Genomic DNA, 14,407 nt, shown 5'->3' with positions numbered 1-14,407 from the left:
CACCAGATTTTTTTTTAAAAAAAAGAAAAAAGTTAAAAAAACCCCAAACCTGTCCAAAACACTCCCAGAGGAATGTTTTCTCCATTGGAACACATCATTCCTCCAACTCAGCCCAAGACTCCAGCACGTCAGTAAAGGAACCCCAGGAAAGGCTGACATCGTGGCTACAGTACCACTGACACAGATGCCCCCACAACTGAGGCTTATGTATAGAAGCCAGGTCTTCAGTTTGGGATTTCAAGAACAGTAATGGGGGCATGGCTTTAAAGCCTAACAAGCACACTGTAAAGAAATTATCCAGATTGTAAACAAGAACATCAGAACTCCAACACACCTACCCTTCCCAAACACCTAAAGGAATCTCTTTAGGCCAACATATCTAGTCACTGAATAGCCACAGAAGAAAAAGTAAAACAATCTAATGTTCAAGCTAATACCTTCCTCAGTACCATTTCCCATAACAATGAAGGCAGGTGTTAAACCTCCTGCTCCACATACGGTATTTTGCCACGAGCATTTCACTACACAAATGCTTGGCACTTTCTTTAATCGAGCACTGAGGCTGACAGATGAAAACTCATCTCAGCTGAGGGTTCAGTCTTAAAAGGTCCAGAGCTCCTTAAAAGCACTCTCTAATTGTTTGGGATGCTCAAAATGCTTCTGAAGGCGCATCACACTGAGTCCTTCCTGCCCTTCTGCTACTGTTTCCTGGCTGGACATGGCAGACTCCAGAGAGCCAAAGCATCTTCATCATTACAGAAGCAACCTAAGGCTGGACTTCCCTGCCGGCACCATACTTTCTATGTAAATACAGGGAACATTGCATCCTACAGGACACAGACGTATCACGTTACAGCTGATTAAGTGCCACTGCTAATTGTAAACTTCCTTTGAAAACAAAGACATTTCCATCTGATGAGCACTACCCTAGAAAAGCAGGTCACAAAGCAGAGTCAGAGATAAATACAATGCACTAAAAATGCTCTTTGTGTTCCCAACCTAAACTGAAAATGAAGATGGAAGCTGTGGTCATATCTATGTTGGCTTTTGCTGGTTTAGGTCAGCATCATAATCACACTGCTTCTCCAAGAGAGAAATAGGAGCACAGGACACAAATCTGTATGCACCTCAGTTACCGTTGTTAGTAGCGTAACAGCCCTGGCTAGTTTTGTAGCAGGATACAGGAAGAAAGGCCTTCTGAAATTCAGACAAACATTCAGCATGGAACATGCAAGAACTAAGATGTGCTTTTCCTTGTTCCTATAATGGTGACAAGAGGAGTTAGCTGACCATCTAAATCCTTCCTCCTTCCTTCCCCTAACTGTGCTAGAAATTTACCCTTTCATCTGCAATTAGTTGATATTTTAGGAAGCTTTCGGTTCTGGAAAAACAGGGGGGGGGCAACATGTTTCAGATGTGTCCAACCAGCATGTTCTGTGCTTTTACCCTCCTTCAGTTATCTGTCTTTGGAACTGTAGTTGAAGGAAACTCCATTTCTGATGGATCCATTCATGAGAGTTTTAGGATTCTCTCTTTCAATCTTTTCTCTGCTGAAAATAGTGTCCTGATCACTGTCAAACTCTGACTCAGAGACCATCAGACTGGAGTTGTGTTCTGTACTTCTGTGTTTTATACCTGACAATAAAAAAAGCAAAACAAGTTAATTAGAAAGGTTTCACTTTTTAGTAACAACTAACCATCCTCTCCTCTGCTGTGATATGATAGGTAAGTGAAAACTTTCTCTGCAATCCAGGATAACAGTGTGCACCACTGCCACCGCCGATATAAAAACTGGCCTAGGAGGTATCATATACTGTCAGGCAGATACTTTCCTGACTTCACTGCAGACCCATCAGTTTACGGCTTTGAAATGTGAATATATGTGTTTAAATTTGAAACAATTAGACATAACTAATGTACTTTTAATAGCTTGAATCTGGAAATTAGTCTGTCCACTCAACTATCTGATTAACATAAGTGGCAATGCAAGGTCATGGTTTCTACAGAAATGTTATGTCTGTCTTTCTAGGACAGCACTTTCTCAGGATGATTTTATTTCCCTGGATTCCAGTATTTCCCCTAAAAACTGAAACTTAGGTAAATTGAAATACACATGAACTGAGGGTAGCAGCTGAAGTCTACTGGTGTTTAGCAGGGCACACGAGCCATGAGGGAACTGCTGCACAGCAATAAAACCAGCTCCAAATTAAAGTGTGTGCAGGAGAGGGGTTACATGGAGAAAATCTGTGGGACAATTAGATGTTCTAAATTAAGATTAACGAAGAAGCTCAGAGCACTGGCTGAGCCCAAGGCCTCATGAAAGAAATTAAGTAAATCTCCCCCAACAATTTCACTGTCTGTGCTTGCCACTGCCATTCCCAAACTTGCAGGCCAGCTTCTGGGCTCCTCCTGACTGCATGTGTCAATTCAAATACATTGACTATAGCTTGGTGGATGAGTTCCCAGCTGAAACAGATAGTGCTTACCATATTTGGGTCGTAGCTCCATTCTCTCCTGCTCATCTATGTTATCTAGGATGGTATATTTTGTTTTCTTTCTTATCTTTGTCCTCTTTCTGCTAAAAAGAAAGTTACCACAAAGACATTTAGTTCTCTCGTACGCACATTAAATCCTCTCCCTCTCCCTTTTCATACACATAGCTACATACCCCAATATACAGAACCTCATTGTACTTTCTCACCTCCACTTAAAAAGAGCTGTTCCAGTTTATACCTGTATAAAGCAACTGTACAATCTGGACTAGAGGGTATAATTTATTTTCTCTCTGATATACAAAGATAAAGAAAGCAAGAAAGGCTGACTTCCTTTCCTAGGCCACAGGGGTTCAGTTTGTTCAATTTCAACATAGTAGCTAGACACATATTCATTTGTTTCCAAATAAAATTTCTGTAAAAAAAAAAAAATGGGGACTAACCAATTTTTAACTGAGAGAATTCAAGTGGGGCTTGTCTGGTTACTTTTACAGAGAAGGCCAGACAAAAATGGGTATTGGCTCCCTCATGTATATGCAGGGACAAAGCCCTACTGGTCTGTAGGCAAATGCCCACCTGTTCTTTCTTCATTTAAATCCTTTCCAGCCTCTACTTCCACAATGCTGCAAACATCATCATCTCTATGTTAAGTTTCAGCTATTTGCAGTAGTTACTCATCTGCTCATTAACAGAGAAGTCCTGGAGCTAGAGGAACAGACACAGAACTGTTTGTTGTATTGGATCGAGAGGGAACAAACAAAGGATTTCAGGGTAGAAATAAGGGCATTCACACATGAAACCAAGGGGGCACCTCCTAGAAGACACTGTCACACCTCAGGCATTTTTCTGGCCCTCTTTCTCATAACTTTGGAGGGGCTTGGGGCTGGGACATGCCCTTTGTCAAGGCAAGGTCTGCAGAAGCACTCCCACCCAGACTGCAGAGTTCACAGTGGAGAAGCCATCTACTGCTCAGCCAACACTACAGCAACAGCCAGCCACTCAGACCCCTCCCCCCCCCCATAGTCTTCAAAGAAATGTAGTTCATTTGGCAACTCCGCGAAACCTTTAAAACCTCCAAAACTTCAGCCAAATCTTGGACTACAGTCTATCTTTTTCCTGTAGTTTCCACAAGGCAAAGGGCTTCTCTTGCCATTCTGTCCTGTGCAGCATTTCCCTCCTCTTTTTCACAAGTATCTCTATCAACCAGCCCTCCCTCTCTGGCACAAGTCACGTGAGGACAAAGGACAAAAGAAGCTGAACTCCATAAACAATCCCCTTCTCGTCAAATCCACACAAGCCTGGGACACACTTCTATTTAAACCTTTCTACCAGCAGCACTGTTCCTTCAACCATAAAAAGAAAACCAGTATTGACTCCCATGCACTTCAAACAGCTTCCTTTACCTACTGCAAAGACACCCTAGAAAAAGTTGAAAATCCAGAAGGATTTTGACGGCATTTCATTTTTACTAACACTTGAACAAGCTATCTATTTGCTGGGCTTTTTGAGCAGCAGCAAAAACACTTGCTCTAGTGACAGAACTTGCAGGGGCTTGTCACTTGAAAGAGAATTTCTCATCAGCTCACTAGGAAAGACTGGAGGCAGGGGCAGAGAGGGAAACAACATACAGTAGTAGGCAAAACTGTTTAAGGAAAGAGGAAGCAAGAAGTTTGTGTGACTGAGATCACTGGAGTTCTCCTTGCCCGTCAGCCAGATGCAGCCTACATGTCCACCTTTCTGTCCAAGGGAAACACCAGGTTGGGAGCAGCGAACACTCCTACATCAGTGCTCTTCAGGGTATGCCTCTTTTTACTTAGCATGGAGTACCTGGAGGACTCCGTGGGAGACCATGAACGTCTGCAGTATAGTCTCAGCATTTTAAAATAAATTATCTCTTAATATGAAGGATACTCCAGTATCAGCTTTTTGTTTTTCAAAATGCAGGAGAGCAGAGCCACAAATGGATACTCCTTTTTTCAATGAAGGTGTGTCTGTACAAAAATAGCTACAGGAAGGTCCTCACATGTCTGACAACAGTTCAGTGGTTTATTGCTAAGGACTGGACTAAAATATGGCAGTTGTATGCAGTTTTTGCATGTACCCCATCAAAAAGAAATACAAATCACGTACCTTTTGCAGCAGCATACGCAGAACCAGGCAAGCCCTACCATGACCACAATCAAAATAAAAGCAGATACAGTCACATAGAGTATACTCCACTCTGAAAAAAGAAACACAACAGTGCTTTGTAAAGTACTGTGAATAGGGTAATTTCCAATACAACTCTACTGAGGAACGGGGAGTGGCAACAGGAACTAAGGAAAACTTAGGACCTTCATATTCTCAGAAGAATCCCTAAAAACTCTTAAGCTTCCAGACTGAAAGTACACATTTGAAAATTTTCTTCCACTCCAATACCTTTTACCATCCCAAGATACCCGAAGTCTATGTGGGAGCTGAAAGTGAAGAGGGCATGGTTACCACCTCAGTAGTCAATCGCTAACTGAAATAAACATAGGTGTACTGTGGGTCTGGCATTTTAGTAGTGCTTTAAAAGAGCAGCTGATTAGAGAGAGATCCTTGTACCTGCACGATTACATTTGTAAATCCAGGAAAACATGAGAGGATACAGAGAGATGTCCAATAATGTGAACTCCAGTGTGTGTATACTCACTATTTCAGTGTTATTATTACACTGTGGAACAACACAGCATTAGGACAGGGCTGCAGGAGGTCCCAGCCTCAGGCTTAAAACCTACTGTCCCATTTTGGTTGGTCAGTTAGTCTTTGCTCACTAACAGACACATGGCCTATGGTTACTTAATAGCTCGTAGCAAGCTCCTTATAAATTTCTATAGATTTACTTGCAGACCAGTGCATTGCTCAGCAAGTGCCTCCAAGCCTGTGCAATACTAAGAGTTGAGCTTTATTTCAACTTAAGTAGAAGACAAATTTAGTTAAATTAAAACTACTAAATATTTAGTCTTGTTTAACATCTTTATCAACGATCTGGATGAAGGGATTGAGTGCGCCCTCAGTAAGTTTGCAGATGACACCAAACTGGGTGGGAGTGTTGATCTGCTGGAGGGTAGGATGGCCCTGCAGAGGGACCTGGACAGGCTGGACCGATGGGCTGAGGCCAACTGTATGAGGTTCAACAAGGCCAAGTGCCAGGTCCTGCACCTGGGTCACAACCACCCCATGCAACGCTACAGGCTTGGGGAAGAGTGGCTGGAAAGCTGCCTGGCCGAAAAGGACCTGGGGGTGCTGGCTGACAGCCGGCTGAACATGAGCCAGCAGTGTGCCCAGGTGGCCAAGAAGGCCAACAGCATCCTGGCTTGCGTCAGGAATAGTATGGCCAGCAGGAGCAGGGAGGTGATTGTCCCCCTGTATTCGGCACTGGTGAGGCCGCACCTGGAATGCTGTGTCCAGTTTTGGGCCCCTCAATACAAGAAGGACACCGAGGTGCTGGAGCATGTCCAGACAAGGGCAACAAAGCTGGTGAAGGGTCTGGAGCACAGGTCTTATGAGGAGCGGCTGAGGGAACTGGGATTGTTTAGCCTGGAGAAGAGGAGGCTGAGGGGAGACCTTATCACTCTCTACGGATGAACTACGGAGGATGTAGTGAGGTGGGTGTTGGTCTCTTCTCCCAAGTAGCTAGCGATAGGACAAGAGGAAATGGGCTCAAGCTGCACCAAGGGAGGTTTAGATTGGATATTAGGAAAAATTTCTTCACGGAAAGGGTAGTCAAGCATTGGAACAGGCTGCCCAGAGAGGTGGTGGAGTCCCCATCCCTGGAAGTGTTCAAAAAACAGGTAGATGTGGCACTCTGGGACATGGTTTAGTGGGCATGGTGGTGCTGAGTTGATGGCTGGACTGATGATCTTAGAGGTCCTTTCCAATCTTAATGATTCCTAGTTTTTACTTTCATTATAAATAATCCAGCCACCAAGCCAGGAAACATGAACTTATCCCTCTACCCTTAACTGGTTTAGTGGTGGACTTGGTAATGTTAGGTTAATGGTTGGACTGGATGATCTTAAAGGTCTTTTCTAACTTAAACAATTCTATGATTTGAAATAGAGAGGCTTGGCTGATATGTTAGGTGTGCCACAGAACACAGACATGGTTAAACTTGTGAAACTAAACTGCCTTTCCCAGGTACAACAGGCAAACTGAAAGACACAGTGAAATTAATCATGCTAAAAAGCTGAGGTTTTAAAGGTGACTGTATTGGTTAGTCCAGAACACTGGCGTTCTCTTTCCTTAGGTCAGATCATACTTCTGGCACAGAACCATCAACCACCCACTCAGAAAATTGAAGCTGTCGCCTCTTTTTCAGCTGTACAACAATCAGATGAATACTACTCACAAGCTTTGCAATGCCCACACTATTCAACAACCCTTCCAACTGGCCCCAAATTATTGCAAGATCTCTCTCGCAAGTTTTCATGCTTTTTTCCTCAAATAGCGGTACCTTTTTAATATTTAAGCTTTTAAAATATTTTAAATATAGGCTACTACTATCAAGCCACTATCATTTCAAGATGTTATTCAAATATCTTTCTACAGAAAGAAAAAAAAAAAGTGGAAACCAGACTGTTTTAGTCTTCCCTCAGCATCTACCTCCTAAGTACTCCCCATTCTGACAGCAAATAATCAACAGTCTCACAAGATGATGAGTTATTCTTGAAATACATCCCACAACTCAACACCAAAACTCACCACAATTACTCTCTCCATCATTTAGATAACGATGAATCAAGTTTTCCATCCACAGCTGGTAGCAAATGCAGCGCTTTGTTATGGGGTCACAGTGTCCATGTCCAGAGCATTTTAAAAGACAGGCTAAGAACAAAACCAAACAGGGTCAGTTGTGTAAATGGACAACTTTTCAAGCATCCTCTTACTGTGAGACTAGATTGATGGTAAAGCATCTAGTTCATAACATTCTGGTATTTTTTAAATCTCCCTTTCCTTTGGTGTTATGTGTTAAATAGATTTACAGTTCAGCAGACTGCTAGCTGTGAAGAGAAAGACAAGAATGTATCTTATGCACGCAATATTGAAATTGTATGCAAGTCAATGACACTTTAATCTAACCAGAAATAAAGACGAGTTGAAGCTGTGCAATTCAGACCTGCTCCTTTCTTTATAACATATTTCTAAGAACTTCTGAAGTACCTGAGAACTGAAGAATAAGTATTCTCAGGTACTAGAAGACAAGCATCATACCAATAAACTAGAGTGTATTTCAGTACTGCAAAGCTGAATTACAGCATCTGAGGCCGTTTACATACCTCATATGCTTACAGTAGTAGCTATTGCTAGATCAAGGGGTCATATCATACTAAAAAAGTTATTCCTCTTAGAGTAGCAGATTTGCCATGTCCAGAAAAATGTTAATCCATATTTTCAAGTGACACCTACACACTTCAATGAGCCAAGTACTTCTACAATAGAAAAAACAGTCCTTTTCAACAGGTAAATAAAGACAGAATTTACTATAGAATCAATGATTATTTTTATTGCCAAAGCTTGCTCACTTTGTTTGCATTTGGGCCATTGTGTCCTGATTTTAAATTATGGAGAAGTTGTATCTGTAATATCTGAGCATCAAAAAGGTTTCACGTTACTAGTGAAGTTTAAAATAGGCTTAGATGTTCAAGCATTTTTTTTGGGAAAAAGTTCATTAGAAGAAACCCCAGCAGCTTGTCTACATTGCAAATATTAGAAGACTAGGTTATAACACAGTGATCACCTGACCATTTTGCCCGATACAGAGAGACAAAACCAAGTTACATTACAAGCCTATTACTGAACACTAAAAGCCTTGAAAGAACCAGAGACATGAAACATTCCATATTATGGGTATATTAAGTTTTGCCCATCTTCCAATAAAAGATGGTATGGGTGGAGTATCTTTATCCTCATTCCTCAGGTATTCCTGATTCAGACCAGATTAAGATATGCTTTTGCCTGCTGTTACAGATGACATCTTTTAAAGAAACACAAGTAACTGGCACCAGTCTGCTACAAACAAACAAGCATTTTAAGTACTGTCTTCAACATCATCTTTCAGAAAGCTACATCCAAGCCCAGACAGCAGATGGCAGACAGAAGGCCTTCGTGCACTATTTCCAGGTGCTGTGTTAGCCAAATGACTGCAAAGTTCTGAGATGAGCAAGCACGATCCAAAACATACCAGCTGTGTCAACCCGCAGGACTTTAAAAAGCAGAAAGTCAGCCTTCTCTTTCAAAAGCTGTACATGCAGAGTTCGTGAGACATCTGATGCCTTGATCACCTTGGAAGGATGCCCGTTCTGCACATAGAACACAACCGCGGTGCTGCAGAAAGAACAGCTAAGGTCATGACTGCTGTCAAAGATCACTTTTGTCAGGCATTCAGTTTACATCCTTTGGTTTTGTTTGTTTCTGGAAAGCAAATGTCATCGCTGATAAAGATTAGGGAACCCTGTCCATGGATCAGTCAACTCCATCCAAACGCCATGGACTTCATTCTGAGCCGGGAGCACCAGCAGTTCTCTGGCTTCTCAGTTTCACCGAAGAAAGCTGAGGACAACAGCAAATGCAATTCCCTCCTTGGTCTTCCTGACTCTCGCTTTAAGAGAAGCAGGTATACATTTGCTTTCCCCACTCTCATCTAGAACCTGTCACAAAGCACTCTGAAGCAGTTTGAGTAATTTTAGGAAATGGAATTTAAGAGGAGGAAAAGCTCAGAAGCAAGGGAGCCAGAGAATTTCATGTGGGAGCCCTCCTTCACCCCCCTCCCTTTTTAAGTTGGGTGGTGTTGACCTCATCCTGTATCAGACACTTCAGGGAACATCTTTATCTGAAAAGCAGTAATTGGAAGTTGTGATTAAAACTAGCTAAAAAAACCATGCTAGACCTTCCAAACGGTTTTTAAATTTTAGGAGGTTCCGGAGAGCTAAATAGACACCAAAACGGGTTTTAAATTACCAAGTAGTTAACAAGAAGTAATTTAAAGACAACTCATGTCAACAGGTTCTATCAATCACACTGAGGAGCATCTCTGGGTACGCACAGCCATCTCTAGCCCTCTACACCAAGTAGAGGGGGTATTTCTACCTCAGAGTAAGACACCACATTTAGGAGTATCCACTGTGTAGTTTTCTCTGCAAAAAGTGGATTTTCGTTACAAGTTACCTGGGAAAATGTTTATAAAATACTTAGAATATCAAAACCTTAGAGAGGAACTAGAAGAAAAGTGGAATAAAACAGGTTTGATCAGATACAGCTGGAACCTTATGCTGAAACACAATACTTGCTTCACTGTGCGACAGTCTGTCTGGTCACTCCATCTAGCATTTGGGAAAAATAATAGCACTGTATGGAACAAAGACACTGAAACATATGCATGTGCTTTCTTTGAGGAATAAATAAAAAACCCTATACAGAGAATTTTTTTTTTTAAACAAACAAAACACTTCAGTTCTGAGCCTCCAGAGAGCTTACTTCATCAACTTTCTACCACAGCAGAAGAAATTCACCTTTTAAAGTATATACTGTTGAGAACTATAGCATTTTTTGTCATCTTAAAGATTATTTTGCAACTAATTACGAGCTGTGAAAGAGTCAATGAAAATCACAAATCTTCCTGGCACAGAAGGATATCTTTGTACCTTATATCTGAGTAGGCTTGTATCTTCTGAACTTTGATATCTGAATCCAAAACATTCAGCAATACAGCCAGCTGTCTCACCAGGGTGTCCTTCTGCTGTTCACTCAGCTGCCCCACTCCAACTTGCAGAATCAGTTCCACCAGACCACTCCTTCTGGGATCTGACAGAAGAACAACATGCTATTCTTTAAGAGCCTGGCAAGTATTTCAGTATCAACTGAAGACAACATGCAGTACTCCAAAGTCTTTATTAATACTACATTTTCCTGCATAAGACCCATATCCCTTATAACCCAACCCTTCTGTGTTCTTAGGAAAGTACTTAGCCTGCATTTTCACATTCCCTCCGAAACAAACCTGGAGGGTCCCAAGATAACCCTGCTTATCAGTTGAAAGAAAGTACTTCAGCGTGTACTTCAGTTTAGCGTTAACACGTTTCTGTGCAGAATAGCTACTTCTGTTCCCCTAAATGCTGCCATCTCAGGGTCAGAGGTAGCACTAGGTAAGTCTAACTCTTCAGTTCCCTGCTAGCTAGCTACTACTACCACCCAGGAAAAGGGAGGCAAAGACAGACTCATATGGCAGCATGCAAGACTGTATGAGCAAGTCTAAATGAGGATGATCAGTTTGAGAAATATCAAATATGTTTACCTTCACAAACTGAGGGTTCTGTTAAATAATACTTGAACTTCTAGAGTGCTTTGCAAACAAAACAAGCTTCACAGATATCCAATGAGAATCCTGAGCCAATTATTGTGACTACATTCAACAATAAAGTTAGGAACAAAAATAAAATCATTGCCCAGGAACCAGACAAACAGGGAATCTCTGACAGACCCAAGATTTCAGACTCATTTCCTGAAACCCCAACTTATGCTTCCATCACATAGCCATTTGTCCTGTATTTGAAAACAAGTCTACATACAAGCAATATCAAACCATGACAAGGCAATTTTAAAAACCCTGAAATCCTTTGAGTATTTTTTTGTCCTTCAGGATGAAAGAAAGAAAACAAGCATAAAAACACACTTTCGACCATCAAACACACAATTGCAGCATTTGTACCTAAACTTAATGCTCAGCTCCCATTTCTTTCCATTGGCCAAACTGATAAACAACCAGAAAAAGAAACAAAAACCTACTATGAATGAAAAGCAACAAAAACCTAATGAAAATATTAACTAGGAAGTATGATTTTTATTTATTTATGTTTCCAGTAAGGCAATAGTGTAATTGGTAGTTAAGAATCCTGACATGTCTTCTTCTAACACACTGAGGCCTATCGAGACAATAATAAGAAGGTCCAAAGAGAGACCCATTTGCTTTGTGTTTTAACTTGAGAGAACCTTGTCAACACTGAAATAAATAAGTGGAAAGGAGAACAAAGATGAGGTATTCACAACGTATCGATGACCTTTTAATTGTCATACCAGGCCGCACTTCAACAGTTGCTGAATCAATATCTGAGTCTCCTTTCGCATCTGTCACTTTCAAGTGAAAAGTGTAGGTTCCTTCCACCAGATTAGTCAGCTGCAGTACCGCCTCATGGTCTGAGCCATGGATCACATCCTGCAAAAGAAAGGTACTGGGATGGTTATGCTCTCAGAGAAAGTTGCAGGTGTGACTATCAAGTCACTGGTATGACAGTGTGAGTTCTTGCTTTGGGTTTTGGGACAAAGGTGACCTACTCACAGTTCACAGCAAAGTAATGCAAATTTGGAAGTGGCAGTTAATGAGGATGTCTGCAGAGTATGGATATTTTCATTAAAAAAAAAACAAACAAAAAACCACCAGACAGAACAGCTGACATTCTCAAGTACTCATCTGCTTGAAAATCTGAGACAGTTACATTATTATTTCTCAATTTTACTCCAGTATCCTTAGTTCTGCTTTCTTAACTCCCAGATTATTTCCTTTTCTTGCAGTTCATCTATTTCCAACTGTCATCTCTGGCAGCCGTAATTAAGCTAAACCTTTTCAATTCTTCTCATACCCTCACGTGAATTGCTTCTAGAAGCTCTGCTATCATTTTGCTGTTTCTCCTCTCCCAGTTCTTGCTGATTTGCCACTATCTTCCTGACTGCAAAGAGCTGTCCACAACACTTTGTGTGGATAGACAAAAGAAATTATCACAGTTTTAGTAGCTAACATGCAAACTTCAGTTTATCATGAGGTACTTCTGCTGTCTGCGCCCACTCGGTGAGCAGACTCCACTGCCCTAATGACCCAGGCTATTCACCGTGGTCTGTCAGGCAAGGTTCTATACATACAGCATCAAACACCATTTTTATCTTAACCTGCAAGTTTCACCTCATCTGGTACCAGATATGGTTCCTTAGTCTTTATCAGTACTTCTTGCTCTCTCAGACCCTTCCTCCTTTGGAGTATCTGGATTTCAGATTATTCTTCTCTCAAACACATTAGCTTGGTACTATCACCAATTACTCTTCAAGAGACACACTGTATTATCCTGTCTCAAGTCTTTCGCAACTAAGTCCACACTGCTGCAGTCCTCCTACTTAGCTACCATATTCTATAGCTGTACTGAAAATATCACAAGCCCCTTGAACCAAAGCATTCGAGAAAGGAGGGGAGACAAAGCAGAAACAGACACCATGCCTCATAGCATCTTATGAGTTGTACGTGCTTGGCCTGCTGCAGTGACGCTACATGCATAACAAGGGCCAAATTTGACTTGTTACAGCCTTCAAGAAACTTACCCCAGCTGCTGGGCTTTGACCATCCCGAATCCACAAATACGACACAATCCCCTGGTCATCAGCAGACCTTGAGCCATCCAAGGTAACAGAGTTATTTGGAAGCACTAGAACATGCTTCCCACCAGCACGCGCCCGGGGTGGACTGTTGTTTTCTAGCCATAAAAATAGTGGAGGAGAAGTTTTGCTTTCAAAACACGCGAAATGTGACATGCCATTGCCAGTACACTCACACTGCAATTCTTTACCTGATGATTACAGGCAGTAACAACAGAATCTTGTGTCAAAGGTACAGGGAAAGGATGAGTGGATATACAGAATTTGGCTTTGGGATTATTACAACCTGACAAAAGCAGAGCTGCACCATAAGGAGAATACCAAAAAGAGGCACCATCCAAAAAGATCTTTTTCAAAAAGCATTGTGGGGTACTCTATTTACAGTCTTACAACAACTTAAGCACCAGATCTTCTCAGTCAAACAAAAAGATTTTCTGCCTACTTAGAAACACAGCCCAGCATGAGATCACCATGCTGGGCTCTTCTCATGTTGAGTATCACTTATTATCTAATAGAAGCTTGTGTAAGGTCTTACATCTTCACAATGCCTGTATTTAGGCAAAGTGCGATCAGGAAACTTAAGAGTAAACCCAGTTCCCAAATGCTTTTTGCTTACTGCTAGCAGTGAAATTAAGGCACGCATGCATTGGGAGCACAGCCAAAAAACACCAAAGAAACATGAACACATTCTCTTTCCAGAAACCAGACATCACTGACTTTTGTTTAGAACACAACTGATAAGACAGAGTTCCAGTAAGCTGTGAGGCTGCGTGAAATACTTCACTAGTCTGAGTATTAGGTTGGACAAAAATAATTCAATTTTCGGCAGATCTCCAGGGCATTGGCTGTAACTCTATTCTTTAGAACAGCATAGAGTTCTCTGTGATACAAGTGATCTTCTTGTCTCTTCCAAATAAACCAGTTGATTAAACTTGGCTACTGAAGCACTGAATATTTTTAATATTGAACCTGTGACTCTAGTCAGTACATACTGTGGCTACACTTCACAGCATGAATGAGACCATGAGAAACATTTGGGCAGAGCTGTTGCCATATGTTTCTGACTAAACACCTAACTGAAACTCTGAACTGATCAACCAATGATGCACATGGGTAAAACCAAGTCCAGCTTCTTCTCCGAGATTCATTCGTTCTGCAGTGGTACCAAGTGAAAAAGAAAAAAGGCTGCACTGTTTTCAAGGAAGTCAGCAGCTAAGATTCTAATGCAACTCTACTATCATTTGATGAATGGTATAGGTACCATCTTTGTCAAGCCAGAATGCGTTGCTCCCCTCAAAAAACAAGGTATGCAACAAAGCCAAACTCTGGAACAAATCAGAGTTGAAATGTATTACACTACCTTCTTTAAAAGGAGGCACAGGCCCATGGAGATTGCCAAAATCACTCCCTAAGGAACAACACGAGGCAAAAGATGGCTGGACCATCATCACCTGCAAACTTGAGGATGCAACGTAAGT

General features: G+C 41.5%; 1 protein-coding gene across 2 annotated transcripts in view; it reads right to left on the bottom strand.

Moving 5' to 3' along the window:
- Positions 1-1,456: 1,456 nt before the first annotated feature.
- Positions 1,457-14,407, bottom strand: part of KIAA0319 (KIAA0319 ortholog) — a 35,983-nt gene continuing 23,032 nt past the window's right edge. For both annotated transcript variants that reach the window (XM_075705319.1, XM_075705320.1), the window contains exons 12-19: positions 12,876-13,027; positions 11,586-11,724; positions 10,157-10,316; positions 8,698-8,840; positions 7,218-7,340; positions 4,623-4,713; positions 2,487-2,578; positions 1,457-1,635 (exon numbers count right to left, since the gene is read on the bottom strand). In XM_075705319.1, coding sequence (XP_075561434.1) covers positions 1,457-1,635; positions 2,487-2,578; positions 4,623-4,713; positions 7,218-7,340; positions 8,698-8,840; positions 10,157-10,316; positions 11,586-11,724; positions 12,876-13,027 — 1,079 coding nt within the window. The remainder of the gene's footprint in view (positions 1,636-2,486; positions 2,579-4,622; positions 4,714-7,217; positions 7,341-8,697; positions 8,841-10,156; positions 10,317-11,585; positions 11,725-12,875; positions 13,028-14,407) is intronic.

Source organism: Pelecanus crispus, chromosome 2, assembly GCF_030463565.1.
Source record: "Pelecanus crispus isolate bPelCri1 chromosome 2, bPelCri1.pri, whole genome shotgun sequence".
NCBI classification, from domain to species: Eukaryota; Metazoa; Chordata; class Aves; order Pelecaniformes; family Pelecanidae; genus Pelecanus; species Pelecanus crispus.
Note: the sequence above shows the minus strand (reverse complement) of the source record. Positions and strands in the feature narration are given on the sequence as shown.